At 44.2% G+C, this 18,662-nt stretch overlaps 1 protein-coding gene across 2 annotated transcripts in view; it reads left to right on the top strand.

The window, feature by feature from the left end:
* The first annotated feature begins 969 nt into the window (after positions 1-969).
* LOC120809749 (WW domain-containing oxidoreductase) overlaps positions 970-18,662 on the top strand; it is a 131,511-nt gene continuing 113,818 nt past the window's right edge. For both annotated transcript variants that reach the window (XM_078082677.1, XM_040163783.2), the window contains exons 1-5: positions 970-1,540; positions 2,228-2,292; positions 2,558-2,615; positions 2,747-2,916; positions 10,732-10,838. In XM_078082677.1, coding sequence (XP_077938803.1) covers positions 1,434-1,540; positions 2,228-2,292; positions 2,558-2,615; positions 2,747-2,916; positions 10,732-10,838 — 507 coding nt within the window. In that variant the 5' untranslated portion in view covers positions 970-1,433. The remainder of the gene's footprint in view (positions 1,541-2,227; positions 2,293-2,557; positions 2,616-2,746; positions 2,917-10,731; positions 10,839-18,662) is intronic.

The raw sequence follows: 18,662 nt of genomic DNA, 5'->3' as shown, positions 1-18,662 counted from the left end.
TGCAACTTTTCTTTTGACAACACTTCCCATTGAGCGTGAGAGTCATCATTTGCACAATCTGTAACATCATACATTCTTGTGACTGTGCCATCCTTTTGAAGACCGCCAGATAAGAGCAAGATCCTCATGTTTCAGTTAATCAGCAACTTGACCTCTGCTCCACATTTCTGGAGAGGTAGGTACGAGCCAAAGGAAGGCGATTCTCTGAAAAGGAAAGCTGAAGCTGGAGGAAATGTCAGATTCTGCTTGCAATGTGGAGGAAGAAAGTAAGCATCTTTTCGGCCAATTATACACAACCAGGTGCCTGGTTAAACATGCGTCAGCAGATTCTTCAAAGTCAGTCAATAAAGCAGGGAAGTGTTTCATATTACAAGTTTTGCTCAAAGTAATCAACTAGCCAGCATACAAACCACTATCCCCTCCCTTTGCAGTAATAGCAGAAACTGCTTACTCCAACCAGGTGTTGAATTACCACCCTCACAAACAGAACTCACACAAGTAAAAGGGAAGGAAGAAGCCAGGTGTACAGAATAGCATCACTCTGGTTACGGAAAACAATGCTACCACTATTTACAATTTGTTAGGGCGCAAGTAGCGAGCTACAAGGCTGGATAAAGCCTCTTTGTATATAATAACGTCACAACGGCATAAGTCTGTTATCGCAGCAGGAAACTGAATTAGCTCCTGCCAAATACTGGAGGAATGTTGGGTGTGGCAGGTAGAAATTCCAGGTGACCTAACACCATGGCAGGTAGTTCTACCTTATTTTGAGAAGTACACTTTTTTTTAAAGAATAATTTAAATTGTCAAATATTCGTGTTGTATAAAATATTCTATATTTCTACAAACTGGAACCACTTACCCAGTGTTTACATTTTGAAAGCATTCTAGATTATTCTTATTCATTCTAGAATTTTAGGGCGGGGCTGTCAATTCCTGTAAATCAAAAGTTCTCCTACATCGAGCACTGTTTTTATGTGATCCATTTGCAGGCGGTAAGGCGCCTGGCTTGTGTTTGGTCACTGGTGGTGCGCTTCTGATGGGTTTGACACGGTTTAGACATTTGGTCTCTACAATCCAAACAGCAAAACTGCCTTTAATATCATTGAATATCATTACGCACTGTGTAGATTCTAAATATACAAATAACGTATATCTGACCCCTGCTTGAAACTAATACGGTCATATCTTTTAAATTGCGAGGGAATCTGAAATAACCAAAGGCCGCTCGGCGTGCGTTTCGTCAGCCTCCATGTCCCATAATGCCTTTCGGCCGGCGTCACCGCGTGTTATTGCGGAAGTGCCAGTGAAACGCTGTGCTGGTGATTCTCTGCTCGGACACAGTGACATTAATTTTCTGTTTGTTTCAGAGCAGACATTCTTGACAGGTCTTGTGTTTGTAGGGCCGTCGTTTGCTCGAATAAACGTCTGTTATGGCAGCTCTAAAATTCGCAGGTATGGACGATACAGACAGTGAGGACGAGTTGCCCCCCGGATGGGAGGAGAGGTCTACGAAGGATGGATGGGTCTACTATGCAAGGTGAGGGCGATCCTTCCTCCGTCGCATGTCACCATAAATACACCTTTATGTAGTTGGGGCTTTAGGTTTGTTCACGACCAGATGTACGCATCGTTGTTATCAGCCGGCTGCTAACAACGCTGGTTTAGCTGACGATGCAGCAGGTTAGAAACACTGTACGCGGAATAAGACGGCAATGAGCGCAGATTATTGGAGGTCCCGGGTGAATGTTCCCAAGTCAGGTGTTTCAAAAGAACGATATTTTTGCAGTAGGCTGTAGAACTGTAGCTCACAGGTTGTAAAGTGAGAGGCAAAACTTCCTGGTAGAGTTATATTTTGAATTGAAAAGGTGGAGCAGTGCTCCGGGTTGATGACGGGGACACGGAGAACGCAGCGAGTATGAAATACGGTTTTTAAAAGAACTTCAGTGGCACTTTGGTATTTACATTTGATCTAGCTTTTACACCAATGTCTGCCACGAACAGACTTGACATATCATGCTCTGTTTTGATTTTTTCATATGAATTAGTGTCCTTGGATAGCAATGTGTCTTTTTTTGTAATCTATAACGTTGATTCAGAAGTAATCTTTTAGGCTGGATTTGAGTGTCCTTAGTATATAACGTTAGATATATAAATGACACGTATGGAGACGTAGAAGGTTGGGTACGTTTTTCAAACTTGTTTATTTATTGTTTTTGTGTACCAGCCACGATGAGATGAAGACACAGTGGGAACATCCGAAGACTGGAAAGAAAAAACGTTGTGCTGGAGGTTTGTTTATTCACTTGTTTTAAGGGTCTTAATATCTGTGCGAGGGCCAGTAAATGCAAGTCGGATGGGAATATATTCAAACTGGCGTTGTATTTAATGGTGTTCTAACAATTTCTTTACAACTATTGGATTTAGTGGACGTGTGTCGTCTTTTTCACCGACTTTATTGTTCTTCTTAAGTAACTATCACCAGCGGCAAAAATACCAATTTTGTACTTCTGTATTTTGGCTGTTAAATAAAAATTGCGTTTGTCTTTTCCCACAGATTTACCGTACGGCTGGGAGCAAGAAACTGACGAAAAAGGACAGATGATTTATGTTGAGTAAGTAGTTTCATGACTCTTTGCTTAAAAAATGAAAAAAAAGCTTTTTATGGCCGTACAGAATATACCAAACGGTCCAAATCATGTATAAACTCTTTATTATAACAACTTATATTCTGTGTAATTTCCAGCCACATAAACAAGCGGACCACCTACTTTGATCCGCGGCAGGCCTTTACAGTGGAGGACGTGGTGCTGAAGCCAAAACGCTATGATGGAAACACTGCAGCTCTTGAGATCCTGCAGGGCCGTGATTTCTCCGACAAGGTTGTCCTCATTACTGGGGGAAACTCTGGCATTGGTGAGTTTCGTAAAACATTTAGCTATACTAAAAAAACATCAGTGTAGTAAAGTGTGTTTCCATGACGACACCACTAGGTGGTGGTGGTATTACACTGCAGCAGAAGGGCGTTTGACGAGAGCCTCTCTGCTCCCTGCGTGTCCCCATCTCTCCACGACCAGGCATTCATCAATATTAGCCTCCAAAATGATACACTTAGACTCAACAAATCACTTGTTAATACTGAACATGATTGTATTGAAGTTCATTAGCTGGGCTGAATTGGATGTCATTGTTAACTGTAATGAATGGTGTTCATTTGCACCCAGCAAATGCATTGCTCACTATATAATGGTCTGGAAACAAATGTATTTCCCTTATTACTTTAGTTTGTATTAGCACAAGTAGTGGCCATTTATTCAGACTTGCTGCTTTGTTCGGCCTAGATAATGACAGCAAGAGGGAAATCAAATAAACATAAAATTGTTAATTGTCTTTATATTCAAATTCTTTGTCCCAAGGAAAGTCACAGCAGTGTAATTGCTGTGTGTATAACAATATGCAGCAGTGTAGTGTAGATTAACCGCTGCCGGGGGACCAACTCTGAGCTTGTGAACCTAAATGCCTTCCTGACCTTCCATCTATCCCTCCATCTGTATTAATGTATGTTCAAGGAGACATACAGAAGTAATACATATTCTAATGCTACTGTCCACAATACGTTCTTGAATTCTTGATTTAACTTTTACACTAATGACTATGGCAATACCTTCTGGCGTAATGTTGCGTGAAAGACTTTTTTTTTTCTTCTTTTGAGGGTGTAATACCCCCCAGAACCCCCCTCCTAATAATAACTGCCCCACATCAAATCTAAAAGGTACATGTTTAAATTTGACATAAAAAAGATAATTCTAACTTCATTCCTAGAGAATGATTTGAGAAGGGAACAGGTAAAGACACACTGTCCATGTAACACTATTAAGTACTTTCTCAAATATTTGGGATTTTGAAATGAAACAAAATGATTTGGCCTTCTGTTAAAATAGGATGAAAAATGAATGTAAAACTGTAATTAGTTTTCACCACAAGAGGGCACAGGAGGTCCATGAACAGTTGTTGCCGTATTAAAAGCGCTTCATATTAAGTGCTTCACATGTGCCAGTTTTTTGCCTTAGTTTTAAAAAGTATTTAATGAAAAAGATAATCCATATTTAAGATTTTTTGAGATGTATTTAATTCATGAAAATTTGTTTGTCTGAAAAAAGCAGCTTTTCTCAAAGAAAGCATCAAATAGCTACAACACACAGACATTTTTATAGTGTGTGAATGCTTAATAAACCCATATTAACATAACCTTTGTTTCACTCTAACACATATTAAATATGCAGCCCCCATAATTAACACTATTCTAATCGTAATTGCTACTACTCGTGTGCTCCTTTGACATTCCACTAGTAAAATGTGGTTATGCCAATTGGTTGGACCCACTTAGCATTTTAATGGCATCAATAGTGTTTTAATCCAAGTGTCAAGCCTATTTCCATTTTCCTCAGTCCTTATTTCCCCCACAGCAAATGTGACATTTTTATTACTAATGGTGAGATATTATTTCATTAATCAAAATTATATTTGAGCTCTTTGATTCAGTTCTTAATGCATGTGAACATGAAATGCACATATATGAGGTTATTTATGCATGAAGTGTCCCAATGACCGCCTCTGAGGCTCCTTGCTACGGTGCTGGGAGGCGAGACAGTAATGCGGTTTGTCTCGCTGGCGTGATCCCTCCTGCATTAGTCTCGCTCTCTCTGCTTTCTTTTGTAAATTAAAAACCAGTAGCACCTTCAACGATGTTTTTAATTGTGATAATGTAAATGAATGATCCCAGTTTCCTCCTTTTTCTGTCTACCTCTCTCCTTCTCTCCCCCTTCCCTCTAAAGGTTTGGTTACTCTTATAGACCTGTGGTTGTACACCTGTACCTCCGCATTGATTCCTAAGCGGCTTTGACCCCGGCCTGAGCCTCCTATCCATCCCCATTACACACTCCTGCTCTGGCTCTAATTCCCCTCCTATCAACTCCTATTTACTGGGGTCCATGCAGCAGTTGTCCTTAAAGGGCCATTGTCATAATACCCCTGGCACGCAAAATACTCTTTTTTATGTAAGATTAATTGCACTTTGAATAGTTTTATTTTTTATTTTAAATCTAAAATTGGTATTGTTCATTTTCCCTCACTTTTCTTTTAAATTGAAACCTGTGTTTAGCGTCTCCTAAATATTTATTCCTCCGTCGATGCATGGCTACATTTGTTTTGTGCTCTCCTTGCACATGCAGTCATCTTTGCCCTTTGGGACCTATACCTACATATAGATGTGTCCCCCTACTTGGGGAGCAGCATCTGTCTTAAGCTCTTACTGCAGGTGCCATGTTGTCAGCATAACGTATGTTGAATAGTGGTCAGAAATAACAGATTGACCCTCTGTCTCACTTAAGTAAAATATTCATGTTGACACAACCATTTTCAATGTCTATATCAATCACAGTACTGCATATCTGACGTATGGCAGAAAAAAACTACATTTAGGGACAATTTCCCATTTTAATAATGACTGTTACATTTTGTATCGCTGAGGCTCCTCAAAACTTCTATTACTCTACATTCTGAGTGTTGTATTTTATCTAAACACGTTTAGAATTTGATGGGCCCTTTTCATACAGCGGCTTGTCGTGGTGCAATACCTGCAGTTTGCAAAGGTCTACTCAATCTAAATGCACGCACTAGATGCCACACAGTACTGCGGCTTAGGCTCCGGGTCAGTGCTGGAATAAGAAGCAGAAGAGACCGTGGAGGATTTGGAAAGGAGCGTTTTTTTTAATAATGTTTCAGTATCTCAATGCGTCGTCCCGGCAGTGTTTTAGGACTTTGAATGCTATTCTTATTCATGAGTGAGTTCATTGAGTAGAACATTGTTCTATGTTTTTGTTGATCCCGGTGTTGTGTTGTGAGGATTAGGTGTCGGGCCGGTGCTCTCCTCTCTCTGGATGGAGAGATCCTTTAGCATATTCAGTGAGTCGCAGAGCTGGGGGAGCCTCTGTGTGCAGATTAAACCTCTAGCCTAGCTTTGTGGTTGATCATTAGATTGAGGCAGATTTGTTAAGCATAACTGCCATTAAATTGGCTGCAAAGCTCTGGTATTTACTGCGCCGCTGTTTATGAATAAGGACCCCCTTAAAGACCCGCGCAGCGATGCGTTAAACCCGCGCCTCGGCAAGGAGGCAAATGCATTATTCATAGTGGGAGGAATTAGATGGATAAAAAGATGTTCCTGGTGAGGGTGGCATGCGGTGCCTGTGTCACTGAGCATCTCTGAGTGGCTGTGTGTGGTTTAGATGACATCCAGAGTGCATCGGTGTTTATATTCAGGAGTCTGGCAGTATTCCTTGTGTGTGTGTGTGTGTGTGTGTGTGTGTGTGTCTGCTGGCGGAGCGGCCGGCACGCGTCCTGCTCCGTCTTCTCCGGCTTGTGAACTGAGCCACTGAGACAAATCCAAGGGGAGTTTTACTTTATTTTTTCCCCTCAACAGGCCTTTCATGTCCTCTCTGATGAATGTGTTTATTGGGTACTTAATGAGAACCAGTTACGGTTGGTTAGTCAAATTATTTAACTTTATTAACCTTGGATGGAATTTCCTTTGCAGACCCAAACCTGTGTAACATGCAAAGAGTATTACGCTGGAGGGCAGAAGGGTTCAGTAATGATTACAGCTCTAATATAATACCACTGAAGTGGTTAGAGAGAGGATGGAATACATATATGTGCTTAAAGGCAGTAGGTAAAAAAAAAGAAAGGCTACTGGGTGATTGTGTGTAGTCAAGTAGTTTATAGACCTATTGAGTTTACAGTCTGCGGATGTAGGGGGATGGAAGTTGCATGATGATGATGGTGGTGATGATTTTGATGGCAGTGATGAAAAAGAAGCCGCAGTGATCGGGAGGCGCGTGCACGAGCAGGCCTCTGGGGTCTGTGTTTATCCGTGTTTCATGCGTGTGTGTGCTTATCAGGTTTACCGGCCACAGTGAGGGCAGTGAGAGCCGGGGTGACCGGGGCAACGTGAGGCCGCGATGAGAGATTGTGTAGGGAGTTGGAGGTTGACACAGCGGGTCAGAGAAAGCGGGAGGAGGGTGGGTGGGTACTAGAAAAGGCTGCATGGACCGTGTGTCAGAAGCACTGTGTGTGTGGATCTGGGGGGGGGGAGGCGGGGGTAATAGAACCACTCCAGTGCTCTTGCCTGGAACATCTCAACCTTGGGCTGTAATTACTAACAATACATCCCACTTTTGGGGTGACATCTCCCTCCTCTTGGCCTAATAGTGGGGAATTAGAGAGGATCTTAAAAGTCAGAAAGAGAGTAAGCAAAGGGGGCAGGAACAGGAACAGGTGCACCCGCACCGAACTGTCTTCTCTCATACACTCCATTCTACATAAACGTCTCTGACCTATTTACTGTTTAATCAGCTGTAAATCAATACATTTACCTTTAAATCAATCAATCAATAACACAAAGCGTTGAATATCAGTGTAAGCAGCACCCCGTGGTTATTTTGTATTAACAATTTCATGGTACGACATATTTGTCACATCACTCCCTGCTTTTTATTTATTTCTGTAGGTACATCGGTATGGACCTCTTGACGCATGAGGCAGAGCTTGAAATGTGTCTCTGCTAACTTTGGGAGGCATTTCCAGGGATTGTGGATCTAGTGGTCTTGCAGAAAGATGAGTGTACACGCTTGGAACGCTACTCTTTAGTTCCTATGTTGGAACGTTTAAGGGTCGCCTAGTGGTGCGTTTCACACCCTGGATTCTGACACTCGAATACAATTGCTGTCGGTAAATATAGTGCACTAAATAGAAAATAGGGAGAGATTTCGGCAAGGGCCATAGGGTTAGGAGGGGGTTAGATATGATCTTCGGGTAGAATTTAGGAAGCAACGAGATTGAGGACGATACACATCCCTCAAAAATATAAAAACAACAAACAACTAACCAATGCATTCTGATGCTTAAATCACTAAATTAAAATAGTGGTAGATATACAGACATAAATGTGTCGCATATTTATCATTTATCATCAATGAGTCATTGCTTTAGGAATATAACAACCTATTCTTACGCTGTGTGTCACAGTTTATAATGCCATAATGTTTGCTGTTGCTCTTGTGTTTCTTTTCTTTTTTTTCTCAGCACAAATTGAGCTGTGTCGGAATGGGGATTGTGGGAACCAGGTCTCTTTACCCACAGGTCTTGTAATGATCTGAATTGACTTCTGTTTGCCCAATTGTACTATGGAGCTTATTTTAGTTAAATGCCTCTTTGGACGCAGATCAAGAGAGAAAAGGAGCAGGCAGCTCCGTTTGCCAAATAAACACGTTTACTGACGAGGCTCGTAATGATCTCATTACATTGAGCCAATACACCTGTGTACGGGGGGGGGGGGGGCGCTTCGGAGAGGGGCGGCGGGCCAGGGAGGACAAACAAAGCGTGAAATCACTAAATCACACTCATTATTGGGGGATATCAGTAGGGCCAGGATCCTAATGTACCATGAAGAGCATTCACTGCCTGATGGACATTTTACACAATTTTCTATGCGTTTTCTACGTTACACTAAAACACATTTTCAACAATAGCCGAGCCACTTACTGTACTTTTGTTTGAGCCGGGCCGGATTGTGTAACTTAATTCCCCAGCTTGAAAAGGATTTTCTCACCCGGTTGTAGTCCGCTTCCTCTACGTATGTGTTTTTTTTTTTTTACCAGGTTGTTGTCTGATTAGACAAAAGAACCTGGCAAAACCATTACGTTACTACAGTCTTCTGTGTTTTAAAACGGCTTATGGCGTCTTGTCGATCCACCGCAGCCGACGGAAGCCCCCCCGTCTGACCTCTTGTCATGTTCCACCATCTGCGTACAACGCTGAAACAGCCTCCCGTTGCTGTACACCTGACCAGGAGCTCATTTCCGTGCAGCCCTCCCTGCCGGCAACACGGGTGAGAGGGCGTCTCTGAGTCTCTGTTACAGCGTCGCCACTCTCGTTATTTCACAATTAATGTCAAGCCCTCGTTATTTGTCATTGGAAGTACACGGCTCCGGTGCCGCTGCTGTTGTTGCTGCCATATTCTAATTTGTTCTCCATTATGGAAAACACTGGCGTCGATTAATGAAAACCACTTTCATGGTTTGTACACACAACAAGTGGAGTGCGAGGTGTTGTTGTTTACCAGCAGCCTGTACTCTTGTCCAATTTATAAAGGCTGAAAGAAATGAAGCTTTCAAGTGATGGCGTGTTTGTAATCCTTTTATTTGTTCTGCTTTCGTAGCTGCTGCTTAAGGATCGTTTGTGATACATGCATTTCAAATATGCTGTAATCATAATGAAAGAAGCACGTCAGAGTTCATCACTACTAAGTTTTTATTATAGTGTTTGGATTAATTCATAGTGAGAATGTTGTTTGACATTTTGTGACTCTTGTCTTCTACAGACGACTTCTACTGCAACAGCAAATTCAAATTGCATATTTATTTTATTTAGTCACACCGCTCCTTTTTTTCCCCCTGTCATGTTGTTTTTATTTTCATTTCCGGAGTGAAATGATCTCTGCTCACAGCCACAGTCCCCTCCATTACACCTAATAAAGTGTCATATAATTTAATTCCATGCTTCACTTGTCAGAGACGGCTTCCAATCCGACTCCAATTTTGAGTTTTAATAGATATTAGTCCTTAATACTCTCCTCACAATTAGGCCATCCAGTCTTTCCTCTTAATGAAAATCAGATTAAGACATATAATCTAATTACAGTTTGTATTAATCCACCCTTTGCCACACTCCGTCATCGTGGCTGTCAGTGCGGGCTGCGGGCTGCGTTCAGCGTGCGCCCGTGGCCTGTGTTCACAGGGGAGGTGGGACTGAGAAATGTGAGGCCGCTCCGGTGCTGTTGAACTTTGAAAGGTAGTAAATGTCACAAGAAATATAAATGCGGCAAAGGAAAGAAAAAAATCGATCTCATAAATTGATTCCACCTTTGTGGTTGAAATGACCCATTTAGACTTGTAATTTAGAAATCAACTTCTCTCCGTCCGTCTTCAGCTTTTGTCAGTTTTATCGTGACTATAGGATTCGGATGAAGCCTCGGCCTAATAAATTCTTCGTGTATCCGCTGACCTCGTTTCACGGGATAACGTCCTTATCAGCGGCACTTTGATGTGCTGTAATATCGCGACAAGGTTCGGTTTGAACGTCGCGTCTGTTTTGACCGTTTTGTCTGACTTCCCTCCATTTATGAGGCGTGTTTTTCGCAGTTGCTATCGTCGCTGTTTAATTCCCGGCATTATCAACAACTGACCTCCCTTCCTTCAAACCAGCGCGAGCGGCTGAACCTTCTCGAGAGCCGGCAGTCAGATCCAAAACTTTATCTAAAGAAGAGCGGAAGGAGTCTCCAACCACAATAATTCAATCAGTTTCATCACTTCAGAGAGAAATGATTAACTCCATCTACTAGACCACTGGGTTGCTCAATGAAAGAAATTATATGGAAAATTGATAGGGATTTTAACTTGCACACCCACCTCCCACCTCCCCCATCATCCCCCATCACCCCATTAGATTCAACCTCTGAGAATCAAAGTTATCTTTGGAAAAAAAATCTTTGAAGCATTGCTGGCTTTCATTCTTCTTTTTTCTTCTTCATGTCTTTGTCTGTCTGTCTGTCTGTCTGTCTGTCTGTCTGTCTGTCTGTCTGTCTGTCTGTCTGTCTCGCTGATCGTGTCCCAGGCTTGGAGACAGCCAGGTCTTTCGCTCTTCACGGCGCCCATGTGATCCTGGCCTGTCGAAACCTGTCCCGGGCCAGCAAGGCCGCCAGCCTCATTCAGCAGGAGTGGGTAAGTGGCAGTCTGACCTTTTTTAAAACCCCCCAGGTCCCCCGTGTTTAAAGAGAAACCCTTCCTTAATCCAGAGAAAAGGCGCGTCTCACTTCTCACAAACTGTTTTCCGGGGGAAAGGAGAAGAAACTTTGTTCGTCTGTGCTTGGAGCATTCAAGGGAAGTGAGAGCGAGAGAGAAAGTGAGAGAGGGCATCTGATAATTACCTGAGATTATTACTCTAATATCGCCGCGCTTGTGACACGTCCCCAGATTTACGAGTGTGGGAAAATAAACAAGTGAAATGCGGGTGCTGGAGCAGAAAGAATAAGCCATTAGCACTGGGTTGATTACAGAGAGCAGGAGTTGAAGAGGAGGAAAAGAGGGAGTGCTGTGCGCAGATATGGGGGGAGAGAGAGAGAGAGAGAGAGAGAGAGACACTTTGAGTGAGAGCAGATCTGCAGGGTTTAAACTCACCCAAGTCTCTAATTGAAGTATCCCCCCGGGGCTGTTAGTGCTGCTCCACTGTGCGAAATCCAGTGTACAGATCTATTAATGTAACTGCTTTGTTTAAATGAGTGAGGAGAAGCTTTGATCCAAGTGCCAGGTTTTTTACTCCAATTGATTTTCAAGCTTCATACCTGCCACAGAATCACCCAAGACGTTGTTAAATGTTTGTGGATTACAAATGGAAGCCGCTTAGAATTGCTTCAAAAGATAAGATGGCGGGTAAATGATAATCTTTGCTGTTTGTGTTACATCAGCGAGTTAAAGGATTGCCTTGGTAGAGTTCTCTATAGTTCAAATAGGGCATGATTAGTGAATTAGCAGGCCCTTAGTTCACTCTATATCGCCTTCTCAAGGAATTCCCCCGCTATAGAGTAATGAATAAAAGTCACAATATCAGAATAAATCTTTGCCGTAAATTCCTCCCTCTGGCGACATTATTAATAGATCGAGGAGAAGAATAGAGAGGAGGATTAATCTTTAAAATGATGGATGGACTCAGCTCGCCTTCCCATGCTCCTGCGTTAAGGTCATTTTGATAAGAAGGTATATTTTGGGGGTCTTCTGTACAAAAGGTCATCATATCTACTTCCAGGTTTCTCCCGCAGTTCCGCTCTGGCTGCCAGCAGCGGAACTGCCGTCCCGATTGCACGGGACCTCCGACCTCTAACTGCCTGCTCGCCATTACTCTGAACTCTCCCTCTCGCTCCGCTCTCTCCGTCCGCGTGGGCGAGCGTCGCCGCTCAGAGGTGAAAGCGATGGCTCATCCGCGGGGCGGCGCCGCGCAGCGCCGCGTACTGACAGTGGGTGTAATGGCGGGGTCACCGCTGGATAATGGGCAGGTCAGAACAACCACTGGCTGTTAGGAAGTGCGGGGTCAGAGAGCTTATCCTTCCCAGCCAGTCATTCTGCGCTCTGCACCGGTATGTCTGGTTTACCTCCACGCAATCTGTGCCCAACAGAAAGGAATGATTGTCGCATTTAACGCGTTTGACACCTGTCATGCTTGACATTATAGATTCTTTGGCCCTTTCTTTGTGCTTTTTGCTGATCTTTTTTATTATGAAATTAGTTTCTTCTTGCTGTGTTTATGCTACATGTTTTTTTTTAATGACGGGGCTTTAGCTGCATCTCCACACCGATGGCCTGATCTGCACAGAACGCCCTTTTTCCTTTCTCTCTCTCTCTGTCCCTCTCAGTGTATCCGAGCCGCGGGACGAGCCCCCTCCAGCAGGCTCATTAGGGGAGTTTAGAGTGGCGGAGAGGGGATAAACATTTACCTTATCATTCTGTTTTACAAAAAGCCTGATGTTGGCTGCCTTTATAGGGTTCAAAGGGGGCTGTTTTTACAGGCTGGGATGAAGCCACATTAAAACCAGGAGGGGATAAACCGGCAGATGGGAAGGATGGAAGAAGAGCGGAAGGAGATGGGAAGAGACGAAATACGAAAGTACGGGGCAAATATGTGTGAGAAGCCAAAATCTTCATCATTCATCTACTATAAGACATTAAACTGTGTGGACATTTTTGTTTGTCCCCAACCGTCCCTTTCCATCTCTTATTCTGCTCACAGTACCGGCAGGTTAAGTTGCTGGTTAACACCCAAAGTGTTGCCCGCGTGCCAGAGATTTATTTTCCCTGATTGCCTTTAAAATTCTGCTTATCTTTGACTCCAGTGTCTCCCTCAGAGAGCTGTAATGGACTCCCCTGAGATACAATGGGCCAACCAAGGCCCTTGGCCCCTGAGTAGAATACAATACACACACACACACACACACACACACACACACACACACACACACACACACACACACACACACACACACACACACACACACACACACACACACACACACACACACACACTTGCGGCATGGTCTTATTTAGTAATTTCTTTCCTTTTTTAATCCAAAATGCTTATTTCCCCCACTGCCCCTTTCTACAACACATGCTAATGAGATGCTTTGTAAGGGCGTTAATTAGCGAGCCAGCTGCTGATTGCTGTGCTTGTTTTTGTTGTGTGTGTGTGTGTGTGTGTGTGTGTGTGTGTGTGTGTGTGTGTGTGGCTGGCAGGGGGGGGGGGGGGGGGTATTAATATGGCTGTGTGCCGCTGAGAAGAGTTCTGTCAGGGTCTGCTCTGGAACCAATTAGGCTAAAGCTCCACTGTCCACAGAGGATGCTGGGAGAGTAAAAAAAAAAAAAAGAAGCCTGCTGCTTGCAATGTCAAACAGCAGCATTAACAGAGGCAGAGACGGACTGACGGACTGAGGGACGATAAGCAGAGGCCACTCGTACAGGCAGACGGTTCCTCTGCTGGATATCAACATCAGACAAAGAATACGCTCACACCCTTTGTCGCGATCCTCTAACCTCCGTTGTTCTCAGGCCGACTCAAGCCGTGTTTAAAAACTGCACTGTAAATCGATTAATATAAAAGAAAGTATATATTTGTTGTTTGATTTTTACATTTTTTTTGTACATAGCGGAGGAATACATATAAGGTCACATCAGAATGAGTGGCGCCCGTCGTCCGCTTCATCTGGGGAAACGTCGGGTCTGCTCTGTACATGAATGAAGTTCCCATTGCTGAGATTGTATGTTTACTCGTCAAGTCTAATACGATAATACGATAGCCTGAGTTGGCAAAGTCCCACCTTTCCTTTAGAAAACTACTTTCCTGCACGGCTGTGTGAGATGCATACATACTCTTTTCTATGTCACAACACTCTACCTTAAACGCAAATCCCACTTGTTAGCACAGGGAAAGGGGTGCATGCGTGTGTTGCACGTGTGTGTTGCGTGTGTGTGCGTTTGCCCGGTGCATAACCTCCTGTGTCAGTCTGACAGGCCCTGTGCCCCCGCTGGCCACCGCGCCGAGCCACGCTGCTGCGGCTGATGCCAACAGGAAGTGACACTTGTGAAATGCTGACCTGGTCGGTTGCAGCTCCCTCCAGGGCCTCAGGATGCAGCTCTTTTAGTCACCCCCCCCTTGCTCACTGGCGCTTTCTTTTTTTTATTTTCAAAAGGCCTCAGAAGACTTTTGTCCCCCTCCGTTCACCTTTCGATTCTGTAGCTTTTTTTTTCCCTCCCTCAATTATTAAGGAAATTGAAGCCCATTTCCCAGGTCAGTGAGCAGGTCAGTGAGCAGGTCTGTAACGCCAGAGATCCCAGTAGATCATAGTTAGTCGTTTTCTATTCATTTTAAATGTTTCAATGTCATGTCATAAGCTAATTTTCTCTGAAACAACCAGATGAAAAGCAACGGATTATCTCAATTGTTTAATTAAAGCATGCATACCTTTCATTCGAAAGCATTGGCAAAGGTAATTTGCACGTGGTTGTGCTGGCACATCACTGTTTAAGCTCAGATAAATCCAGTGGAGGTTGTTGTTGGCGCTTGTACTTTTCCTGATTTTCCCAAGACGTAACACCTGCACTTTGCTCTGTTGCTGCTCTCCCAACCCTCTCCTCTAATCTCAGGTGCTTCCACTGAATCATCGACGGAGCGGCGGCTCCCCCCTTATTTCCAGGATGAGGCATTGTGAAAACCTGTTTCCTCGCATTTTCGTAGCATGCGTCCACCTCTCCTGGGAGCCGTTCTCATCTCGACGTATTTGCTTATTTGTTTGTTTTTGTACGTGGAGTATTTCTATAGACTGGGAATAAAAAGGTCCCACTTCCCCAACTAAAGTCTGCTTTGGCTCGCTGCTGAAGAGACCAGAAAGGAGGGGATGGGGATGAGAGTGGAATTGCGATATGTAAATTTCCCCCTTTTTCCTCAAATTCACCGAGCTCGGATTCCTCAAACAAACGACCCCACAAAGCTCTGTAGGCTTTACTGAAATCGACCATTGAGGATTTCTTTGCGTTACACAGGTGGCTGTTACAATGCATCCCGTGGGAGAACTATAGGAAGCACTGACTGTTACACCACAAGCTTTTACAGTAGTAAGCATTTTGTGTGTGTATCATTGTGCGTCTATATGGTACTCTGTGCAAGTACCCCGTGTGTGCACAAGTGTGTGCACATGCATGCAGGTTGCACACACCCATCTTGGGTGCGTTTTTAAATGCTTGATTATGCATTTTGCATAGCTTTGGGACATGCATCACTCTTCCCAGACTGCTAATAAAGTGACCAGGGAGATGGGGGGGGGGACCTAAATGAATCCTAAAGTGCCTGGCTTGCATTCCTCAATCTACCTCACTGCCCTGCTTTAGTTATTCCTGCTCGTCGTGGAAAGCTGTGCGCCGCTCGGCTCTCCTCCTCCTCCTCCTCCTCCTCACGTCTGTCTGCTACAGCCAGGTGCTCTGTCTCCTGTAGAGGTGTGGCCGGCTCCTAATTGCCTGGACCACAGTGAACTATGGGCAAACACTCTCTGTGAAGGAGCACCGCGGAGGAATAATTTAGAATAAATCACATTGTTAGCCGGGTGGTGTTTTCCGCTAAATAAGCAGTTTCGCCGGCCGTCTCACACGGAGGTGTGAGCGTTAGAATGACGGGTCACTTGCCACAGGTCACGTTGGGGAGGATTTAAATGATTTAAATGATGTCACTGCCACTGAAGGGGACAGGTTGAGGAAGGATGTGTGAGGCAGCAGCTCTTTGTTGTTTGAACCTGACGGACTCTCATCCCTCGCTCTTTCACGCTTCCCCTCTGAAGGTGGGCTCATGGCCCTGGGACGAGGGATTCTTATGATGAGAGAGGTGAGCGGTTTCTTGGATCTCTTTCACCTTTTCTCTCTCTGCCAGCAGAGAATGTTTTTATTGAAGTTCAGAGAAGTGCTGACCACAGGTCCAGCCCACTCTGTAATTTTTTTTTTTTTAAATCAGGAGATGGGCCAATTCTGATGTGCCAGATAGACTGAGGCTTAGGTGATGTCTGCCAAGCAAGCAAACACAGAAATAAAATGTCCTGTTGAACGCAGCAACCATCTGCCAACTGACTACAACATTTATCCGATACTGCCCCCGAGCTTTTTAGCATCTTTTTCACAGTTTGAAATTAGCACAGGCTCTCAGATCCCTCGATAAAGTTCACAGGAGATGCAAAAGGCTAATTAGATGTAGTTTTGCGGTGGTTGTCTCTGTTTGATTTAAAATGTCTGATGCGCTCGCTCGTCATCTTTCATAACTCCTCGAGAATAAACGAACACCTGTCGGGAACTAAATGAGTGTGTGTGTCTGTGGGGTTGCATACACGGGCTCGCTCTTCTGTGGCCTTCACATCCATGTCGGATTTAGTTTTTGCACACGAGACAAAACAACGACAGGACAGTGGTGTGCGTGCGTGTGGTGTGCGGTCAGTTTGTGTTTGTTGTGGAGGACAGAGGGATCGTCTACTAATGAACGGACAAGCGTGTCTCAACGTCAACGTAACGTCAGATATAAGTGCTCTTTCTAACAAAAACAGGATCAGAATAGGCTGTTAAACATTTCTCTTTATGTGATTACTTACAAAGAAAACAGAGATACAATTGTGATTTTATTTCAAATCTCAACAGGACTATTTGAAAAGGAATAGGCGGCTGACAAATGGCAATCTTTTAATTCTTGCCAAGTATTCACCGTGTACATATGTAGGATTTTCTACAATGGTAATTCCATTGTATTCTATTACCATTGTATGTATTCAATTACCATTTATTCTAAATGGTAATTTAGAATAAATATACAAATATAACTTTTAGGTGCAAAACGTCGTTCTTGCCCCTGTCAAATGTCCCTCGTCGATGCGGCCATGTCTCTGAGCCCTGTCCGGTGTTCATAGGATATCCTCTGCAGTCAGGTCTCATGGAATTGATATCAGTGAACCGCTGCAGGCATCCAAACAATCCTGCCCCAGGCACAGCTATCATTATTTTCTGGGAAGTTGCATTTGTGTTTGTGTGTGTGTGGGCGCCCACAGATCCATGCATGCATGTACGTATGTATATGTGTGTTTTTGTATGTGCTTTGACACAGAGTTAACTCTGGTTTACAACTTAATCAGTCTGTGTAACTGGATGCATATTTATCAGAGAGAAAATGCATGTTCAAAGAATAAGACCATACATCATTATCACACACACACACACACACACACACACACACACACAGATCCACATTTCATTAGAGGGGCAGATCCAGGCAGCAGTAGATTAAAAACAACGTGTGTTTTTACGGATCCATAAATCAAGCACGGGACGAGAGGGATTCATTTAGAGAACACCAGCGTTGTGGTGTTGCTGCCCTCACCTGACTAATGCTTAACTGCGATACTTTGATACACTGCCTTTTTATTAGTTTCATTCTCTCCTGTCAATGATGATCTCTCAGCTCACATTTGACTTGCAGAGTAGGCTGGATGTTGTGTTCATTTTAGCTAAACATTTCAATGATGAAGGTTTCCCACCCCCCTCACCAGGGATGACGCCTAAACGTCTGCAAAGAATTCGTTCTACAGAATAGCGTTAGCAGCCCGATGCGTCCTCATCTCACGATGCGACGTCGCACAAGATTGATCTTGTGTGTGAGGAGTGAATGAATAACCGCTTTACCCCCTTCCAACGCCACGCAGACGCACCCAGGTGTGTTTACGTCCGAGAGAGTGATCCGGCGTTTCGGTCGTCTCGCACTGGAGAGCAGGCGTAATTTCCCCTGCACTAAAACCCCAACAAGTGGCACCAGGGGAGAGCGCAGCATATTACAGGTTCAAGCCGCTCTGCTCCCCTGCACCACGGGCGCTACAGGCTCTCCTGACCTGTGTGTGCGCGCGTGTGTGTGTGTGTTTGTCTACGGCGAGGGAGGCTCAGAGGTGTCGGAGCTGCCTCACTGTGTTTCTTTTATAGTGTAAAGCCTTTATTAGGGTACCGACTTGTTCGGGGGGCCGCAGGGCAATATTTTTTGTGTGTTCCGGTTGAGAAGTGAGCGTGTTTGTGTGTGTGTGTGTGTGTGTGTGTGCTGTGCAACTTTTAGATAATCACCTCTGTATAGAGGTAGGTTAGAAGGTGAAGAGGTTGTGTAAATATATCAAATAACTGTAATAAAACCTGCTGTAAACCAGTGAACACAGCTTGACTGTTGACCTCTAGCTCCCTCGGTCATTACGTGCAGACCGTGGGGGCTCGGTGTAATCATTCTGCAGAGGGGGCCGTACGCCATGAGGAGAAAGCACGTCGCTTCGAACTTTGCTGAGCTTTTTTGTTGCGCCAATGCTGTTCCATCGAATTGATGTTCTGTTACTGAGATCCGTCTTTTTTCGGTAACTGTCCGTCCCGTCGATGGCAAATGTCCAATCATGGCTCAGCAATTGTGACTCGGCACAGCGGTCCCGTCGAGCTTTGGATTTCTCTACA

This window comes from Gasterosteus aculeatus, chromosome X (genome assembly GCF_964276395.1).
Source record: "Gasterosteus aculeatus chromosome X, fGasAcu3.hap1.1, whole genome shotgun sequence".
In the NCBI taxonomy this organism is placed as follows: domain Eukaryota; kingdom Metazoa; phylum Chordata; class Actinopteri; order Perciformes; family Gasterosteidae; genus Gasterosteus; species Gasterosteus aculeatus.
This window is presented reverse-complemented; position numbering and strand designations above follow the sequence as displayed.